At 42.4% G+C, this 17,688-nt stretch overlaps 1 protein-coding gene across 1 annotated transcript; it reads left to right on the top strand.

The window, feature by feature from the left end:
- The first annotated feature begins 1,565 nt into the window (after positions 1 to 1,565).
- ccdc18 (coiled-coil domain containing 18) lies at positions 1,566 to 15,860 on the top strand. Its single transcript, XM_070919516.1, has 26 exons — positions 1,566 to 1,663; positions 1,828 to 2,020; positions 2,451 to 2,600; positions 2,806 to 2,912; positions 3,205 to 3,333; positions 3,603 to 3,699; positions 3,809 to 3,930; positions 4,110 to 4,389; positions 4,600 to 4,687; positions 5,096 to 5,313; positions 5,654 to 5,764; positions 5,989 to 6,120; positions 6,342 to 6,476; positions 6,631 to 6,708; positions 6,844 to 6,960; positions 7,079 to 7,246; positions 8,273 to 8,403; positions 9,211 to 9,374; positions 9,568 to 9,781; positions 10,737 to 10,836; positions 10,948 to 11,085; positions 12,122 to 12,262; positions 12,531 to 12,668; positions 13,322 to 13,765; positions 13,847 to 14,611; positions 15,666 to 15,860. Exons 1-26 carry the CDS (start codon positions 1,566 to 1,568, stop codon positions 15,684 to 15,686), a joined length of 4,479 nt encoding a protein of 1,492 aa, XP_070775617.1. The 3' UTR covers positions 15,687 to 15,860.
- Positions 15,861 to 17,688: the final 1,828 nt, after the last annotated feature.

The raw sequence follows: 17,688 nt of genomic DNA, 5'->3' as shown, positions 1-17,688 counted from the left end.
CTTTGTTTGATAGTTATTCAAATAAAAAAAATAAAGTGCTTCATAAGGTGAATGTTGTATACCCAGTTCTCATACCAAGCGTTCAGGATTGTTCTGCTTTATTTTTTGTGCTGCCTATGCAAGTTAGTCCTGGATAAAGGTGTTGTTCAGTCATATAATTGGACCATATGGCTTGACAAAGGGGAGCTTCACCATTATTATTGTGATGATTTGACTCCGTTCAATTTTTTTCATGTGTCAGGTGCCAAAAAATGCACTTGGATTTTTGCTTTTACAGGCAAGTTCACCTTGTAGTCTACACACTCAGGATATGCCCAAACACTTCACTGTATTGTATAGGCCAGCATTTGCAGCTTGACAGGATATGATGTAAGTTATTCATTCAGTGTTGTTGGTCAGTATTTTGATATCAGGTGATCCATTTGTCACATTACTTTTGACCATATGTATGCATGTAAGCTTTTTTTCTATGAGCAAAATAATTCGTAGTCTATTTTTACTGCTACACTTGCTTGTTTAAACTGAGTCAGAAAACAATCACTGGAAAACTAATATGCTGTATGTCATTGCAAGAGGTAAATATTAAATTAGTACGGCTATCTCTTTTTTGAGATGTTTTTAGTTAAAATGGACAGACCTTTTTGACATTGATACCTCTTCATTGTGCAGATGTAGTCAGTGCATTTGAAGCTTCTCTCCTCTGTTCAGCCAGTGTCTCAGCCAACATGTTGCTGCCACTGGCTTCCAGCAGGCTTCTGTAGCCAAAGAACATACATGTAACGTCTGCTTTGTCTCTTGAGATTCTTCTTATTACATTTTTATACATCATTATATAGGTTGATGTGTTACTTCTGAACCTGTTTAGTTAAAGGATAAATAAAAGCCGATATTTTGAACAGTTGTGTTGCGTATTCGCTGTTTAATTGCCTGTAATGAATTAAAGTCTCAACAAAGCTTCCTCAGCCATAGCTACCGTTGAACACTTGACAGTGCTAGTGCACGCGCCAGTGTTCGCGGCCAGTGTCATTGACAACCCTCTCCACCAGTCACTTAACAGACAGCTTCCTCTTATCCAATCACAATACGCGTTGTTAGGATGTGGGCGGAGACTAAAAATACAAATTCTGGTTATCTTGCCTTTTACTACATCTACACCGGGTAACCTGGAAAGTTTTGTTCAACTAGAAGTACCAAATACATATTTGTATGCTTTCATAGCACCAGGACTACAACATTAATATTTCGTTGAACATGTAAACGTTGTCTGTCCGGTCGTTTGATAGTTTTTGCTCTAAAACAACGTTAACGTTAACTAGCTAGCCACCTGTTGATACAGCGAGCATCTTTGTTTACATTTAGCGAGCGTAGCTATGCTAGCTAGTTTGCCATGATCTACACAGATGTTTAAAACATAACGGTGTATGGATGAGTCACTTTTCGGTGTTTTGTACCTTTCCCAACATTCACACAGTTGGAAATGTTGCTTGAGCAACTTCAAGCTAACATCAGCAAGTGAAGACACGTTGTTGATTAGCTGAAGTTAACATGTACTCATCATTAGTCTAATGTTTGAGAACGAGGGTCTGATCGAAGATGTGCTCAGTTTGAGGAAGCTGCTTCGATTGACGGATCTCAGTCTGCAAATTGTGGGACAGAAACTGAGGTGAGCTAACCGCATGACACGAACACACAGTCAACAAATAGCTACAGCACCACTTTTAACAGACACTACAGAGTTGAGGACATTACAAAGAGTTAGTAAAATGCTGTATTTGGCCTCATCCTCCTCTCTAGATTCACCGATTTTTCTATGTACACCTTCTACAGTCAGTCAGATGGACATGATGACAGGGTTGAGCGTGAGCAGAAGAGTCCTGACAGCCTGACCTCACAAAAACTGCAGGCACCTGATGTTCCTCCATCCAGGTCAGGCTGTGTTTGTCAGGAGAGGCCTCTCAGTGGGACAGCTGAGAGACGTGCTGTTGCTGGTAGTCTTAGCCCACCCTCCTCCAACTCTTGGGTGAGAGACAATTGTGTCTAAAAATTTAAGAGACAACCAGTCAGATATACTGTACATCACCTTGTGACATGCAGCATGCAAATATTTGCTCCATCTCCCAAAATATTGGTGGATAGATGAATTCAATTTGTGTTCACTCAAACCACCTCTGTAGGTAACAGATTAACCCCAGAGTGTATTTACATACGTTAATTAGCCATAAATGAGGTGATGTGATTACAGTCACTTTTAAATGATGCAAATGTGGTCTGTACAGCAATCTGTGTTTGTTAGGGAAAAGGAAATAAGATTTAATGTTTCCACCTCTGATCCATTTTACAGTAAGCCATAAATGTATAGATGACCAACAGGGCCAGGGTAACACCTTAACTAAAAGGTGAACAGTAGAATACACCTCTCATCCACACCTGTGTTCTACCTTCCTGTTTAGTCTTCCTCAGTCAAGGCCAGGTCAGTAGAGATGGAGTCTGTTTCTTCAAGGAAGAAGGCGGGCTGTGTGCGTCAGGAGAACGCCTGTCTGACCATGCAGGATGAGCAGCTCATCAGTGACCTTGATGCTATGCAGTATGAATTGGCCCAGGTATGACAATCATCCTTACACAGATGATTTGTGTGAATAAAGGTGCCATAATCTTTAAGCATTATATCTTGTGCTTCATCTTTATGTGCTTCAAATGAATGAATGAAATGCCAAGCCACATCAGTAAAATTATAATAAATATAAAAAATCTGTGATATAAACTAACAGAAACTGTATTGGATGCTGTATGTGTTGTCTTTTTTAGGTCGGCCTCAGAGGCCCCAGGGTTGGAGTTAAAAACAATGTGGCAGTCATGACTGTGCAGATGCGTCAACTTCAAGCAGAGCTGGAGGCTCAAGCCAAAGAACTAAGGTAACCTCATGACCTCAACTTATACTTCTGCAGATGTCTTTATTTATGTAATTATGTAATATGGCAACTGAATGCCTATTTATATACAGTAAATAATGAACTGGTGTAAAGATTATGTAATGTTCTCCAGGGTCAGTCATTCATAATACTAGAATTGCCCTGTTGTCAGTCCTTCTGCTGGGGCTTTTAATGATTTCCCTTTTACCTTTACCCTTTTTTTTGAAACTGTCACACTAACCTTCAGCTGCACCTAGCATTAATATCCTAACTACCTGCTGTCTGTGTTTCCCAGGGCAGCAGAGCTGAGGGCAGAGTGTAGCCAGGAAGCAGCAGCTCACAGTGACATTGTGGTGGCGACTCTCACAGAGGAGCTGAGCGCGCTCAGAGAAGAGCTGGACAACAAGACAGCGCTGGGGAAACGGTGATGCCTTTATCTGAGTTTGGCTTCAGCACACAATTTAATTTCATTAGAGTACCGTTTACAGTTCATTACAGTTTTTCAAACATTTTGGGTAACAGCATGAACACCATATTAAATTCAACTACAATGTCATTTGTCATATTTCAATATTTTTATAAAATTTTTTGAGCCTCAAGTTGAAACACAAGCAGATATTCCATGTCTAATTTACTTTCAAAACATGATGATGTTATTGTGTTTGTATTTATGTTCTACCTCGTCCCCTACAGGGCGGAGCAACAAAGGAACCAAGCACTTCAAAATGCAGAGAAGCTCAAAGACGCCTTCAAAGACTATAAGGCTACCATTTCCATTAAATTTAAGAGGGTAAATTAAATTTGAATAATTTAATTATCAAAGCATATATGTTTTTTTATTAACTCCTTTTTAGTTGCATGTTGATGCCAAAAAATGTGTTTTTATTTGTGTTTTTAAGGTGATGGAGAGTGAGAGCAAACTGAAAGAGAGTCTTATTGAGTGTGACAGAGAAAAAGAAGAGTTGGAAATGAAGTGCACTGTGTTGGAGAGAGGAAAGGTCGAACAGAGCCAAACCATTAGGTACCCACGAGAGATTGATTGTCTTATATCATTGTTTCTGTACATGGTTTTCTTACAAATAACAAATGAATTGGGGGATTTTTGATTTATCATTATCAATCGTATCTTTGAGAAGCAATAGCTTTGATTTGCTGGTTAACACGTTGTATCCCCGATCTTCCCCCTCATCTACCTCCCAGCCAGCTGAAAGAGGAGGCGAGGCAGGCCAAGTCTGCGGCTACTGGCCTCCAGGCTCAGCTGGAGGAGGCCGGAAGGAAGGCCGTACATCTGGAACGACAGCTTATGGAGCAGGGAGCGGAGTGCATGGTGCAGGCCTCTCTGCGCAAGGAGCTGGAAGACCTGCGGAGTCTGACCCAGAGCCAGGAGCAGAGGGTGGCCCAGAGCCACAGAGAGACTCAGCAGTGCCAGGTGGAGCTGGCCAGCCTGGAGGCCATACTGGCCCTGCTGCATCTACAAGAGGTGGACAGGAACATATACACGCAATCACGTTGTTGTTTTTGTTCTCATGTCACATGATTTTGTTAAGTCTCCCACAGTTTGTTTGACCTAAGGCATTGTTACATTATCAGTTTATTTGTTTGTACCACAGTGACTGTCCAAAACAAGTTGCCGTACTTATCACTGCTCTTGCACAGGGGATGATGTGTTTACTGTTGTCATATGTTTCAGGGTGGTGTGGGGCCGCTGTGCGTCAGGCCCTGCATGTTGCCCCCAGTGGACTATTCAGGAACAGCACACCTACTGAAGCTAAAGCCAGGTATGCTGAAAAACCTTTTGTTTACTTCATTACATCCTGTGTTATCTGCCTAGTAACAGACATGTTAAGTTTTATTTTTTAGGGTTTGCCCTCGTTTTTATACATCTAAAGATTCTACCTCTTTTATTTAAGATAATTTAAAATGAATACGTTTAGAACGAGAGACTCGTTCTGCATCCTTTTTTTGCGTTAGAGGTGTGTTCATAGATATTTTGGTCCAATAGGCTAAACTGAGTTTGGGACCTTCCCTTCAAAGAAATTATTTAAATCTTAAAAGAAACTTTATGCAACATGGTAATTTAGTTAATTACACAGCAAAGTAGAAAAATGGCATGAGAGAGCAGGTACCATCCATACTTTTCCCTATTATGTGATATGAAAATAGAAGCATTCCTGTCCTTTTTGCAGGTGAGGGCTACCAGCAGCTGCTGCGGGTGCTGCAGCCGATGGAGACGGAGCGGACCAAACAGAGCAGCCTGGTCGAGCGGCTTCAGGAGCGTCTGAGCCGAGCCCAGGAGGAGATCTCCTCCCTGCAGAGCTCCATGGCTCAGAGAGCCTCCCACTACCAGAGCCTCCACACGGAGCTGCTGGACAAAGTCAGCCAAGCCACTGACACCGAGAAAGAGGTCATTTTTCTGATCTTCTCTTCTGTCGTCCCCATTCTAAATTTCTCTCTTTTTTTGTCATTTTTTAAACTTTTGCCCATAACCTGGTTTCTGCTTGAAGTAGATTAACATTCCCTCTTTGTACTTAACTGTCTTACTTATATAGCACTGTCATGGCCGTGAGTATGTTATTTTCATGTATTTCACAACAACTTTCTCAGCCATCAAAAGTGAGGATACATACTGTCATTTTTACAAATATTCTTGGTGCAGTATAAATTATATTTTACCAAGCTTGAGAGCTAATTGGTGGTGTTTACAGATTGTTGCACTTATAAGCTGTTTTTTTGTTTCACTTCAGTTGAAAAGAAAAGGTGCACGTGTGGCTTCGCTGGAGAAACAGTTACAGGAGAAAACCTCGGCCTACGGTCAGGCTGCCCTTAGGAACACTGAGCTGGAGAATCAGCTACTGGTACAACACACACCCACATGTTTTTTCACATTTTTGTCGTGTTTCTTATTTTTTCCCTGATGGCTCCATCAAGCCACTGCTAGAGGTTTGATCATGATTCACAACCCTTTCATGAATTGTACATTCTGAATGTATTCTCTGTTGCTGTTGCTTCTGCCATTCCACCATTTCCACTCCTTTTTATAGAATTTACTTATTTTATCTTTTCCTTTTTCTAATTGCAGGAGAAAGCCAGCACCCTTCAGCATTACCAGTCACTGATGACCAAAAAACAAAGAGAGTACCAGCAGTCTTTGGAGAAGTGTAAAAAATCTCAGTCCCAACAATTCACAGAGCAACAGCACAGGATAGAAATGGTGAACCTCCACAGTGTAATTCTACCACCCCCTCTGTTGCTGTTCAGTTCATCAGCTGCAGAAGTAATTTGTGTCAAGTATGATTTATTGAAGTTAATTTTCACCTAGAAACTTTTGTAGAAGGAGCTGGAGAGAACTTGTGCTCTCGATTACCAAAACAACCGGCTGTGACCAAAAATATATTACCTGTTGAAGGTAACAGTATTTCCTCTCTTCTGCAGTTGCAGTTGTCTGTGGAGGAGGCTCAGTCTCGGGTGTTGGAGATGGAACAGGAGCTGAGCTCACTCCAGAGGGAGCGAGATGACGCTCAGACAGCAGCTCTCCTGCTGCAGAACTCTGTGGACCAACTCACACAGGTCAGGACACTTTTTACAGTATGTGGGACCATATGGGTGCATCTTTTTACTTTCTCTGGGTAAAGCACAGGAACCATTTCAGGCTCAACAACTATAATCTAACCCGGGTATATACTGTACTGTTAATATATGGACAATTTTGATGTAATTACAGCAGAAGCAGGTTGAAATAAGACACAGCGAGGAGCTGCTGCAGAGTTTCAAAGAGCAGGCGGCCCAATCTGCCACCAAGGTTTGTACAAAGACCTGGTTACCATAGACAAACACAAACAACCTAGATTTAACTCTACAGAAACATCTGGCAGAATTCATGTATTCCACCGTAACCACTAGTATGCACCATCCACGACTTCTGTTTGTGCATCAGGTGTGTGAGCTGCAGTCGTCTCTGTCGGCGTGTAGAGAGGAGCTGAACGTATGCCTGCGGCAGATGGAGGAGGTGAAGAAGAACTATGAGAGTGAGCTGCAGAAGAACAATGACAAGGTACAGTGTTACATCCAATGTCTCTGTTTGAACGCACTTCAACCTTTGATCTATCCTCTATTGTTTATGCAAAGCTCACTTCTCAGGCTGACCTTGTCCTCTGTCCCTCCTTCCCAAGGTGTCCTTTCTGCAGGAGAAGCTCCACAGCGCCGGTCTGGTTTGTCAGAGCTCCAGTGAGCAGAATTTGCAGCTGCAGCTTTCTCTCCAGCAGCAGCAGACCATGCTGACGGAGAGCGCTGCTCACATCTCTGAGCTGGAGGAGAGTCAGAGCCAGCTGCAGACACAGGTAAGATAGAGTCAGTAAAGAAAAACTTTCTCAAATACCAGGTTAACAAGGAGAGAATTTCTTGATTCTGACCAATAAGTCTGCAAATCGATTGTACTTTAAATCTCACAGAATGCCCTTAAACCCTGTCTTTCAGCTCAGTCACAGCCCGGCATACAATTTCTGTTGAACTGATTTAAGATAATTAGTGTTTGGTCTGTTTAGTTATCCTGTCCACTAATTATAAACATATTTTCCTGTGGTTTGGAACATCATTATTTAGTTTTCTTTAGGTTTACAGCCAGAGCCCACATCTGACATGCTTTTGTGATGTGTCCAAGGCTTCCAGTAAGCCATCTTTATGGGATGAGAGGAAATCCATATCAGGAGGGTTTTCATTTCTTTGTCGAGGTCACAATTTATCTTCTCTTTGATATCAGTGTAAAACAATTGCTGAATTTCTAATCTTGGCAGAATAAAATGTAGAAACGTTTTTGTGTATCAAAGTAAAACTGGGAGGGGGGGGGTAGCTTCTTATTAGCAAAGAACGTTTTTATTGAAGCTTTAAAATGCATTAGCAAACAGAAGCAAGATAGGCTGTGTGTAAAAGTGTGGCAGAACTCTTTAACATAGATAACGTACTGATAAACCCGTGCATAAAACATAAACTTGTGGTAAATCTGCCACATTGCTTGAGGGTTTGAGCTTGTGATTTCATTTATAGTTCAGCACATTTTAGCAGCTGGTCGAACGTTCTGTCCTTCACAACAAACGGAGCACAATGGTCTCCATTCAGCGAGCAGAGCCAAACAGGGACAGCAACCTGGAGCCTCTCTGTCCATGAAGGTCTGATCTGGGTTACTGACAAGAGATCAGACAGCCTGTAGGTACAGACTGTCAAGAAGATGTGTTTTTTTTTATTGTTTTGAGTAGTAGGACATGTCTCCAGTTTTGTACTATAGAACAGAAAAATACGAATGGAATGGATTTTTATTTCCATTCATGAGGAAAAATAAAGATGGATGCTGACGTCTTGTCTGTCCGCAGGTGTCCAGTCTGGAGCAGCAGCTGGAACGAGCCCGGACCTCTCTGCAGGATGAGGTAAGGAACAGAGAGCAGGGCGCCCAGGAGCTGCAGGAGCTGAACCAGCAGAACACACAACTCTCCGAGTCTGTCAGGTAAGAACACCTGTGCACTGTTTTATGTATTAGGACTGTAATTGTTGACCTATCACAGTTTTAAGACAAAACACTGTGTCACCAGTGCTGTAACAGGATCATTTAGAATATCACATTCAATAGTTTGGTTCACACTGTCTCTGCAGTTTTCTGTTTTATGGCAGTGCATTATTTTCCCCAAACTTGCTACTATTAAATGCAGTTTGTTTGGGGCTTTTGTTAGTGACTGTTTTCTGATAGAACATTCTTGCAAGTATGCTGTTCTTCTTGATCAAATGCCTCAACAGACTGTGAGACAGTCTCATGATTATACCGCATCACATTTGTCTGTAGGCATGAAGCAGCCCTCCTCTCCCCGCCCTTATGACCCATAAATATGTATATATAAATGGGGATCTTACTCGCTATCTCGACTGGGAGATAGAAGCCTGATGTTATTTGGAGTCCTTTCATTCTGCAGGGCTGCTGGTTAGTTTAATTTTTGTGACGTTTTTTTAAAAGCTCCAAAGCAAAAGCATGGTTGTTTTAAATGTGCCATAGAAGGGCGTGTTTGCTTAGCTCAGTTTAGCTACTCTAACACTTCTGAAGTCTACGATGGGAGCTGTGCTCACATTGAGGTGAGGAAATGGACATATTGCAGTTGTACCCAGTCAAATGGTAAAGAATGCAATGTGAACACTGCTTAATGCTTTTTTTTTTGCCGCACATTGTCTAAAAACATATTTGCTTGGTTCATTTAAGGCTTTTAATTGCTGTACAAATGTACTGAGTCTGACTATTGTTTTGTGTGTTTTTCTGCTTGTGCAGCCATCTGACATCAGAGATGACAAAGTGTCGAGGGGAGCTGGTGTCTAAAGAGTCTGAGCTGCAGCGTCTGAGGAGAGACATCGCTGCCAAGACCTCTCAGATCAGCCGCATGGAGGAAAGCCTGCAGCACATGATGAGCCAGCTCGAGAGCAAGAGCGACATGGGTGTGTTACACTAGGAGATTTCAGTTTTCAGTTTTAGATTTTCAGTTTTTTTTGCAGAGAAGAGGCCATTGAAGCTGGAACAACACATACATCAAACTAAGATTTCAGCATCTGAATGTCCACTCTCTATGTGCTCCTTCACTCGCTCTCTTTCTCTTAACTTTTTCTTTTCCTTTTTGCGTGTCCCACCCAGTGGTGGATCTGGAGGAGACGCTCCATCGCTGTGAGGCCGACAAGCTCAACTGTGCCCGACGGGTCCAGGTCCTGGAGGGACAGCTTCAGATGGTGCAGGGAGAGTTGGCCGACACTCTGAAGCAACTGCAAGAACTCAGAGACGTTCTGCAAAGAACCCAAACCGTCGCAGATGAGCGGCAAGCCTCGGTGGACAAATTGACTGTCCAGCTTAGGTGAGGACATGCCCTCATGTGAAATATCCTTCTGCACACAGGGACGAAGGACAAGCCCCGGATGGAGAGAAAGTCCATATGCTGCTGCTCAGATAAGATCCTCATCTGTGTTTTGAAACAGTATCCGCATTGTGTATCACAAACACGGCAACAGTCACACACACAGTCATGGAGCCTGTTACTGTTCCAGTGTCCCACTTAAAGTCTCACACTTTGACTGAATGTGTTCTAGATAAAGTCGTGGATAATCTTTGCTCTCAGGTGAAATAATGACATTGTGTACTGAGGCTGTTTAAGATGTAATAATATGAATTTTTGATTATTATTTTTAAGTTATTTTCCTCATTATCCAAGGTGGAACATGTGTAACGTGTCATGTAATTTGTTGTTACTGATTTTACATCAAGATGCTCCTTTTGTGATGTGATAACTTTTCTATTTAAATCATAAACCCTGACACAGATCAAACGTGCGTTCATTTGACTCACATACGTTGTGTAACACACTGTTTTGCAGCTACTGTACATAAAGCACTCAACTGGACGAATGAATGATAAAGTAAAAGAAACCGAAAAAAACAGGATGCTACATGTTTCAGTTCATTAGTCACTCCATCCGTTCCTGCTAGATTTTCTTCGGTGTTATTGTCTTTCAGAGCACAGGGATTAGCAGGGAGACAGAAAAGGCCCTTTAAAGAAGAACATAGCCTAGATGTAGGTTAAAGCCCCCTTAGACACAAAAGGGCACTGAAATGTCACATTGGAAGTACTCAAACCAAAGGTCAACCTAAAAATGTTCAACAATAAACAAATAGAAAGTCCTCAAATCAATGTTCCCTGTATTTGGCCCTGTAAGAATCACACACAGTTATATCAGAGCCCAGTGAGTTGTTTGTTTTTGTTTTACTAATATTAAATAGGTAAGTATCTGATAAACTGTGTGTGTGGCTTCACAGTGAGACCCAGAGGGAGTTGGAGGAGAGAACTCACGAGGTCTTAGACATGGACAATGCACTGAAGGAAAGACAGGGGGAGCTCCAACAGAGAGCACAGCTGGTACAACAAACATATATTTAATTTCATTTGCAGAATGTGTTTTGCTGCCGTTTCTCTCCTCATTTTTTTGTGTTTTTAATCTTCTTTTTTCTTTCCCGTCATCGGCCTCAGCTGGGCCAGCTGGAAGTGGCCATCAGAGAGCACAAGCAGGAGATGGAGAGGAAGGTGGAGTGTCTGCAGCGAAGCCTGGAGGCCCGAGAGGGAGAGCTGAGAGACGCACAGAGGGAGCTCACAGACAGAAACATGAAGGTCAGGACTCTCAGAGTAAGAGAGCAGAACATGTGAGAAAATGTTTTCACGCGTCACTGTGAGTCAAGAGAGAAACATTTCTTTCTTTTGGGTTGGACTTTCTTACTGAAGGTTTTAAAGCCAAAACCCACAACTGCATGTGCGATGACTTGATGAAGGCAAACTCTTAAATGGTGCTAAAGAGTTTCTTCTTAGAGCTTTTCACAAAGCTGAGAGCAACTTTTACTGAGGGACTGAGCGAAGAGCAGGGTTGCCCCCCCGTTGCTATGGGTGACATGTTTCTGAATTAATTTACTCACTGTGTCTACAGGGATTGGTTGACAGGTGACCGGTCTGTGTCAGTGAATGAATTAAAAAAATTAAATGAGATGGATAAAAAAAACAAAACTTAATTAATTAAATTCAAATTAGAAAATAACTTTGAATTTAAAATTAAATCACATTTAAAATTGAATTAGACTATATATTACATTTAATTTTTTAATTAACATCCAATTTGATCCATTTTATTAAATGAAAAATGAAATAGGAAATTAAATTCAATAAAATATCAAAGTAATAGATATAGAAAGATAGATTTAATGAACAAATGTTTTACATGATTTATAAATTGTATCACAAATAGAAAGAAAGTTTATAACTCCAGTTAGACCAGTTAGGAGGAACTTTTAGCCTTAGGATGTTTTGTGAATACAACCCGTGTTTACTCTCAGCTGTAATATGAGGTCTGAGGAGCACAATATGAAATGTTAATCAAACACTGTCACAGTTAAGCCCTAATTATAGAAAAGGTGTGTAAATGTTTGCACACCTTATTTTTGCATTTATTTTGTGTTGTAACTTCATAAAACTATAAATGATATGATTTAAAATGATCACATTTTCTCACGTGAGTCTAATAGAAATCACTATCTGGTGTCATATAAGTAGTTTAAAATATTCTATTTTCAAACCAGCGCAGCAAATTGTGACTGATTTGGTTCAGAGCAGTTTGTAGAATGAATAAATGAATTCGGTTGTGTTATAATGTCTATAGGAGTCCCAGGAGCTCGGCCAGCAGCTGCGAGTGTGTCAACAGAAACTTCAGACTTTACTGCGAGAACTTGAAGAGACTCAACGTCAGTGTGAGGCTTTGACCAGAGAGCTGGACGCCACCAAGCTGCAGGCCAAAGAGAAGGTAAAGTCAAAGCACAATTCATTATTATTTAATCGCTCTGTGGCAGAATTCTTGGGTGTTGAGGGTGAATAAAAGAAAAAATGACTGGTTGAGTGGCCATTTTTGCTCTGCACATCTGCTGCTCTACTACTACCAGTAATTTGTGTGTGTGTGTGTGTGTGTGTGTGTGTGTGTGTGTGTGTGTGTGTGTGTGTGTGTGTGTGTGTGTGTGTGTGTGTGTGTGTGTGTGTGTGTGTGTGTGTGTGTGTGTGTGTGTGTGTCTTTGCAGGAGGTCCAGCTGTGTGGCGTGGAGGAGGAGCTGGCACTGAAGGAGGCACGCTGGCTGCAGGTGGAGGCCGGGCTGCAGAGCACGGTCGCCTCTTTAGAGCAGGAGCTGGAGCTGGAGAGGGAGCAGCACAGCAAGGAGGTACAGTAGCTACTGAGGCTTCAACGCTGCTGTCATTCCTCAAATCAATCTATAGACACCTGAACAAGTGTGCTGAGACAAGTCTTTAAAGTAGATTTCTTGTTTTACTATAAAATGTTATCAAAGGTGACTGTTGAGAGGGAAACCAGGATGCTGTAGTTTCAGTGGTTCTGCAAGACGTGGCTCTTGCCTGATTGATTGATCCAATTTATGATCTTTGTGCTATGCCTGTAATTTGACTCTGTAGCATCATGCTGTTATCACAGTAATGTGTGTTCTGCAGGTTGCTCCATCTGTCAGTATGCTTTCTGTTTGTCTTGTGGTTTTGGGTCAGCTTCTCTGATCGTCATTGTCCTTCCCTCTTTGATTCTGTTTCTGTCTGATTTCTTGTCTCCTTTTTCTTCACATACCATGTGAGTTCCTTAATTTCTATCCTGAGTTTCTCTTCTCATTACCTCATTTCTCCCACACACAGCTGACAGCATGTTTATTCCTGCTGATGTTTCTGACGGTGCTGTTAGTTAACTCTCTCCCTGCACCAACCTTTGGGCTTTCCAGACCCCATCACAAGGCAGTGGATCATATTCTTATCAGAGCTTATCATATCAGCTTGTAGAACCAGTCTTATCTGTATGTTATCCCTCCCTCCTCAGCTGGAGTCCCTGCAGCAGACTCGAGGCCAGCTCCTCAAAGTCTCTGAGCAGATCTCCTCCACCATGCGTTCCTCCCAGGAGCAGCTCGCCGCTAAACTTCAGCAGAGCCAGAACCAGCTGGAGCAAGCCAAGGTCCAGTGTGATCAGACCCAAACTCAGCTGGACCGAACTCAGACAGAGTTGGATCGCACCCGGAACCAAGCCAGTCTCCTCCAAACACAGAGGGACCAGACTCAGACCCAGCTCCTTCAGAGTAAAGCCCAGCTGGAGCAAAGCAGGATTCTGTATGAGCAGACCAGAGCTCAGAACAGACACCTCCATGCCCAGCTGGAGCAGCTCAGTGCTCAGCTAAATCAAGCCAAAGTCCAGGCTGCCCAGCTCCAGACTCAGCTCCAGGCCTCTGAGAAGTCCATGGAGACCTCCAGCGAGTCCCTGCTCATCAAGGTAGAGTTCTTTTAAGTGTGAGTGTAATGAACTCTGCATTATGGGAGTGTATCTGTGAATTTCCTCTTGTCTATCCTGCAGGAGTCGGAAGTGACCCGTCTCCAAGCCAGGATCTCCAGTCTGGAGCGGGCTGCTGACCGCCAACACCTGTACGATCACACACTCTCCCAATTCACACACTCCCCAGAGCGCTCCTCCTACGCTCACTCCCCTCCTTCCTCACCCAAAAATCCTCAGACAGTTGTCCCCTTTTCTAAACACGCTCCCTCAACTCGCCTCCTCTCCCCAGCACACACACGAACTTGCTCATCACCCCCTCCTCGCTCGTACCTGCGGCCCACCTCAGCCCCTCATCTGTCCAACCAAAGTGAGAGCCAGCAAACATGCGACTGGCTGCAGAGCAGCAGCATCAACTCCTCCCTGGATCTCCCACTGAGCCTGAAGGCCACGCTGAGGGAGGCTTTGAGCAAGCAGCCATGGGAGTCCTCCTCCCCCTCAGTGTCCTCTTTCCCAGACGCAGTGGACCACAGCTGGCAAGGCCTCACCGCCATGGAGACCACAGTGACCTCAGACCTCTCCTTCAACCCCCTCACATACATGGCAGACAAGCAAGATGACAGAAACCTTGACGCCGGAGCTACCTCGATGCAGGAGGGAGACGACGAGCAGAGGAGTGAGTCGAGGAGGGAGTCAGTGTGCACTCTGGTGGGTCAGGAGGAGGAGGTGGATATGAGTTCACTCACAGGGATGCTGAGGTTTGTTAATCAGACGTTAGCCATGCAGGAGGACCCGTCTTTATGGAGCTCCACAGGGCCCTCAGAGACTGGACGCAGCCTCACACTCCAGGTAACACCCCCCCCCCCCACCCTCCCATCTGATATACACAATGAGTAGTCAGTTACTCAATTAGCCAATGCAACTATTTTGATAATTATTATATGATTATTTCAATAATGTTAAGCAAAAATGGCAAACATTTTGATTCTAGCTTCTCCAATGTGAGCATTTGCTGCTTTTCTCTGTTTTATATCATGTATGTAAATTGAAAATCGTTGGGTTTTAGACTAAAGTATAACGTTTGTTTTTTCTGGTATTTATAGACTAAATGTGAGAGGATGATTGGCAGATTAATCAATGATGAAAGTGAAAGTTAGTTGCAAACCTATAATGAACATAAAAAAGTCAGTACCATGAAGTGTGTTTACAGTCAGCTAAACTGATATGTGAGAGATCCAGCGTCTTAAAAAATGCATTTATTTTACATACTTTTACTGGTTCAGCCTCTAATTTGGTTCCATCCTGACAACTTTTAGCATGAAATGGACTTCAGATCCCAGTTCTTTAAACACATTTCTCTGTTAATGTTACTATGAGATAAATGAACTTTGTTGCACAGCAGCTGAAGTACCACATTATGTTTGACCGATCCCTGAGATTGGCTCGGGACATCCCAGCTGCGTGTTTTTAGGGGAGAGATGATTCACTAGATTGTATCAGTTGAATTTAAAGCCCTTAAAAACTTGGTGTCAAACTTGAAGTATTGTCTGTAACATTAAATATTTATTACTAAATAAGCAGCAATCAAAGTTCAAGTTAAAACACATTTAGTAATTATTTATTAAGAGTTTAACTCTTAACTTTATCTGGACTGTGTGGGTTTGGCTGGACTATTGGTGCACAGAATTTTTTTCCAACTTGGCTCCACCCACTTCCAACCAGAGTCAAACTAACTTCCAGCTTAAGCAGAAAATGTTGTGTTCATCGCTCAAATTAAGAAGCTGATTGAGGAAATAGAGTTCAGGTTCTTTCATGTAGAAATCAATATATATGGATTATATTTTTAGGGTTTCTTCTAGAGGTTGTAGCTTTTGTGTGTCACTGATCCGTCTCTCTTTCTTAGAGGGACGTCAGGGAGACCTGAAGCTATGTTGCCATGGAGACGTCAGAGCGGAGAAGACTTGTTTACATTGGTGTCAGAGTACATGTAATATAGTCCTACATTCATTAACATCTCTCATTGAGTCTGTGTGTTATTGAAATCCAGCTGCAACATCGTATGTCAAGATAAATGATCGTTTTAGATGTCTACACTACTCTCCAGTCTGTAAATGATGTTGTGCATTTTATATTGTCTTTTCCTAACTGTTATTTATATTTTTTTTACACAATTTAAAATAAGCTAAGTGAATAAAATATGTTTTTATATATACTGATTTTGCCTGTCCTTGCTTATGTTGTGTTTTGTTTGTCTGCCACTGTGATTCTTAGTGAATGCTTTACATCTCTGTGGAGAGTAACTAACATCTGTTTGGATGTTCCCATGCTGTTGGTAACTGCAGGGTCGTGTTACCAGAACAACTGGCAGCTTCCTGTCCACGAGAATCCTTTTTGGCTCAGCACCGTGGAGGGGGTCATGCTGAATCCAATACAGACTCACGCTGGTTAAAATTGGACTTGGCACTCTCATGTTGGTTACGTAACGAGATCATCAGAAATGTTTGGTTTCTGGTGGAGAGTTTTAGGATGAGTTTTACTCCTTTTTAGGCTGTTTTTACTCGGCACATTAAGTGCTGGTATGACTATTTGCATGAGTAAACAAAGGTTTATAGATGTAAGAAAGTAAACCTGTTTGAACTTTCCTATTGCTAACTGTGACTCTGAACAACCGTGTGTCTCTGCACAAGGACAGTGATGGATTACCCAGAGGTCCAAGGGGTCAGGAGGCCCCAAAGCCAGGATCTCTGTTTTAAGTGAATGTTATTAACATTTCTCTTTGGAAAGTCAAAGAATTCAGTCAAGGGCAGGGGGCTCCAGTCCTGTTTGTTGCCCCTGATCCCAATCTAGGTCCTTTATAAAGCAATCGTTTCACAATTTGGGCTTATTCACATTCTTGCCCAGAGTTAGATGAGAAGATCGATACCACTAACATGAAGCTACAGCCAGGAGACAGTTGGCTTAGCCCCAGCGAACAGGCTGCTGAAAGAAAATGAGCATATTTAGTAAACTGTTCCTTTAATATTGAGTATTTTTGTTTATGTTTTCCAACATACTTTCTTCCTCCGACCTTGCTGCTAAGTAGGAGGAGTGGGGCCCCCCCTGTCTCATAATCAGTCTATGCCCCCTCAAGATTAGAGCCTGCAACATTACTTCGATCACATATGACAATAGCAAAATAACCAAAATAATGTTTGCTTATTCCAATAACCTGTCCAGCCCTGAGCTTTAATCATTTGTCGCACATCATATAAAGTATTTGGTTTGGCAGGCAGACTATCAGTAGGCTGAGCGCTATAAATGTCATGCTGAGTGATTTCCTGCCTACATACAAGGGGGGCTGTCCGTATTTGTATTTACTCACAACAGGCCTCAATGGTCGTTTTCTCTTTGTGTGTGTGTTTGTGTGCGATAGAAGGTTTATGGGCGAGTGTGTGTGTGTGTGTGTGTGTGTGTGTGTGTGTGTGTGTGTGTGTGTGTGTGTGTGTGGCCACTGGATACAAAGACTGCAATCATTTCTGTCAGCAAACCAACCTGCGGGTCCTACACTTCCATGTAGCCATCAGTCCAAGCTGCTGTGACTGATCATTTTAGTTTTTAGGCTTTTTCATTGAGATCACAGAGATAGATTACATACAGTTTTAGGACCTTTTCTGTCTTTCTGCTCTCTTTTTTTTTTGCTGAGTTTTTTGTTCTTTTGCTGAGTTTTTTTTTTTCTCTTAAGAGGATGTGGTTCAGCGGTATATTGCGTGCCAAGTAGCTGTGCTCTAGTTCCTCCATGGAACTTCCTCAGTAGCCTACAACATACAACACTTGTTGCTTAAAACGGTAGAAGATTCTCTTTGAATTCTCGCACCTCTCCAAATCAGTGACTTTGCATTGCTTAAGATGACCTTAAAATTAGAGTACAAACAATACGCAAACTCGGC

Source organism: Enoplosus armatus, chromosome 14, assembly GCF_043641665.1.
Source record: "Enoplosus armatus isolate fEnoArm2 chromosome 14, fEnoArm2.hap1, whole genome shotgun sequence".
Lineage (NCBI taxonomy): Eukaryota > Metazoa > Chordata > Actinopteri > Centrarchiformes > Enoplosidae > Enoplosus > Enoplosus armatus.
Note: the sequence above shows the minus strand (reverse complement) of the source record. Positions and strands in the feature narration are given on the sequence as shown.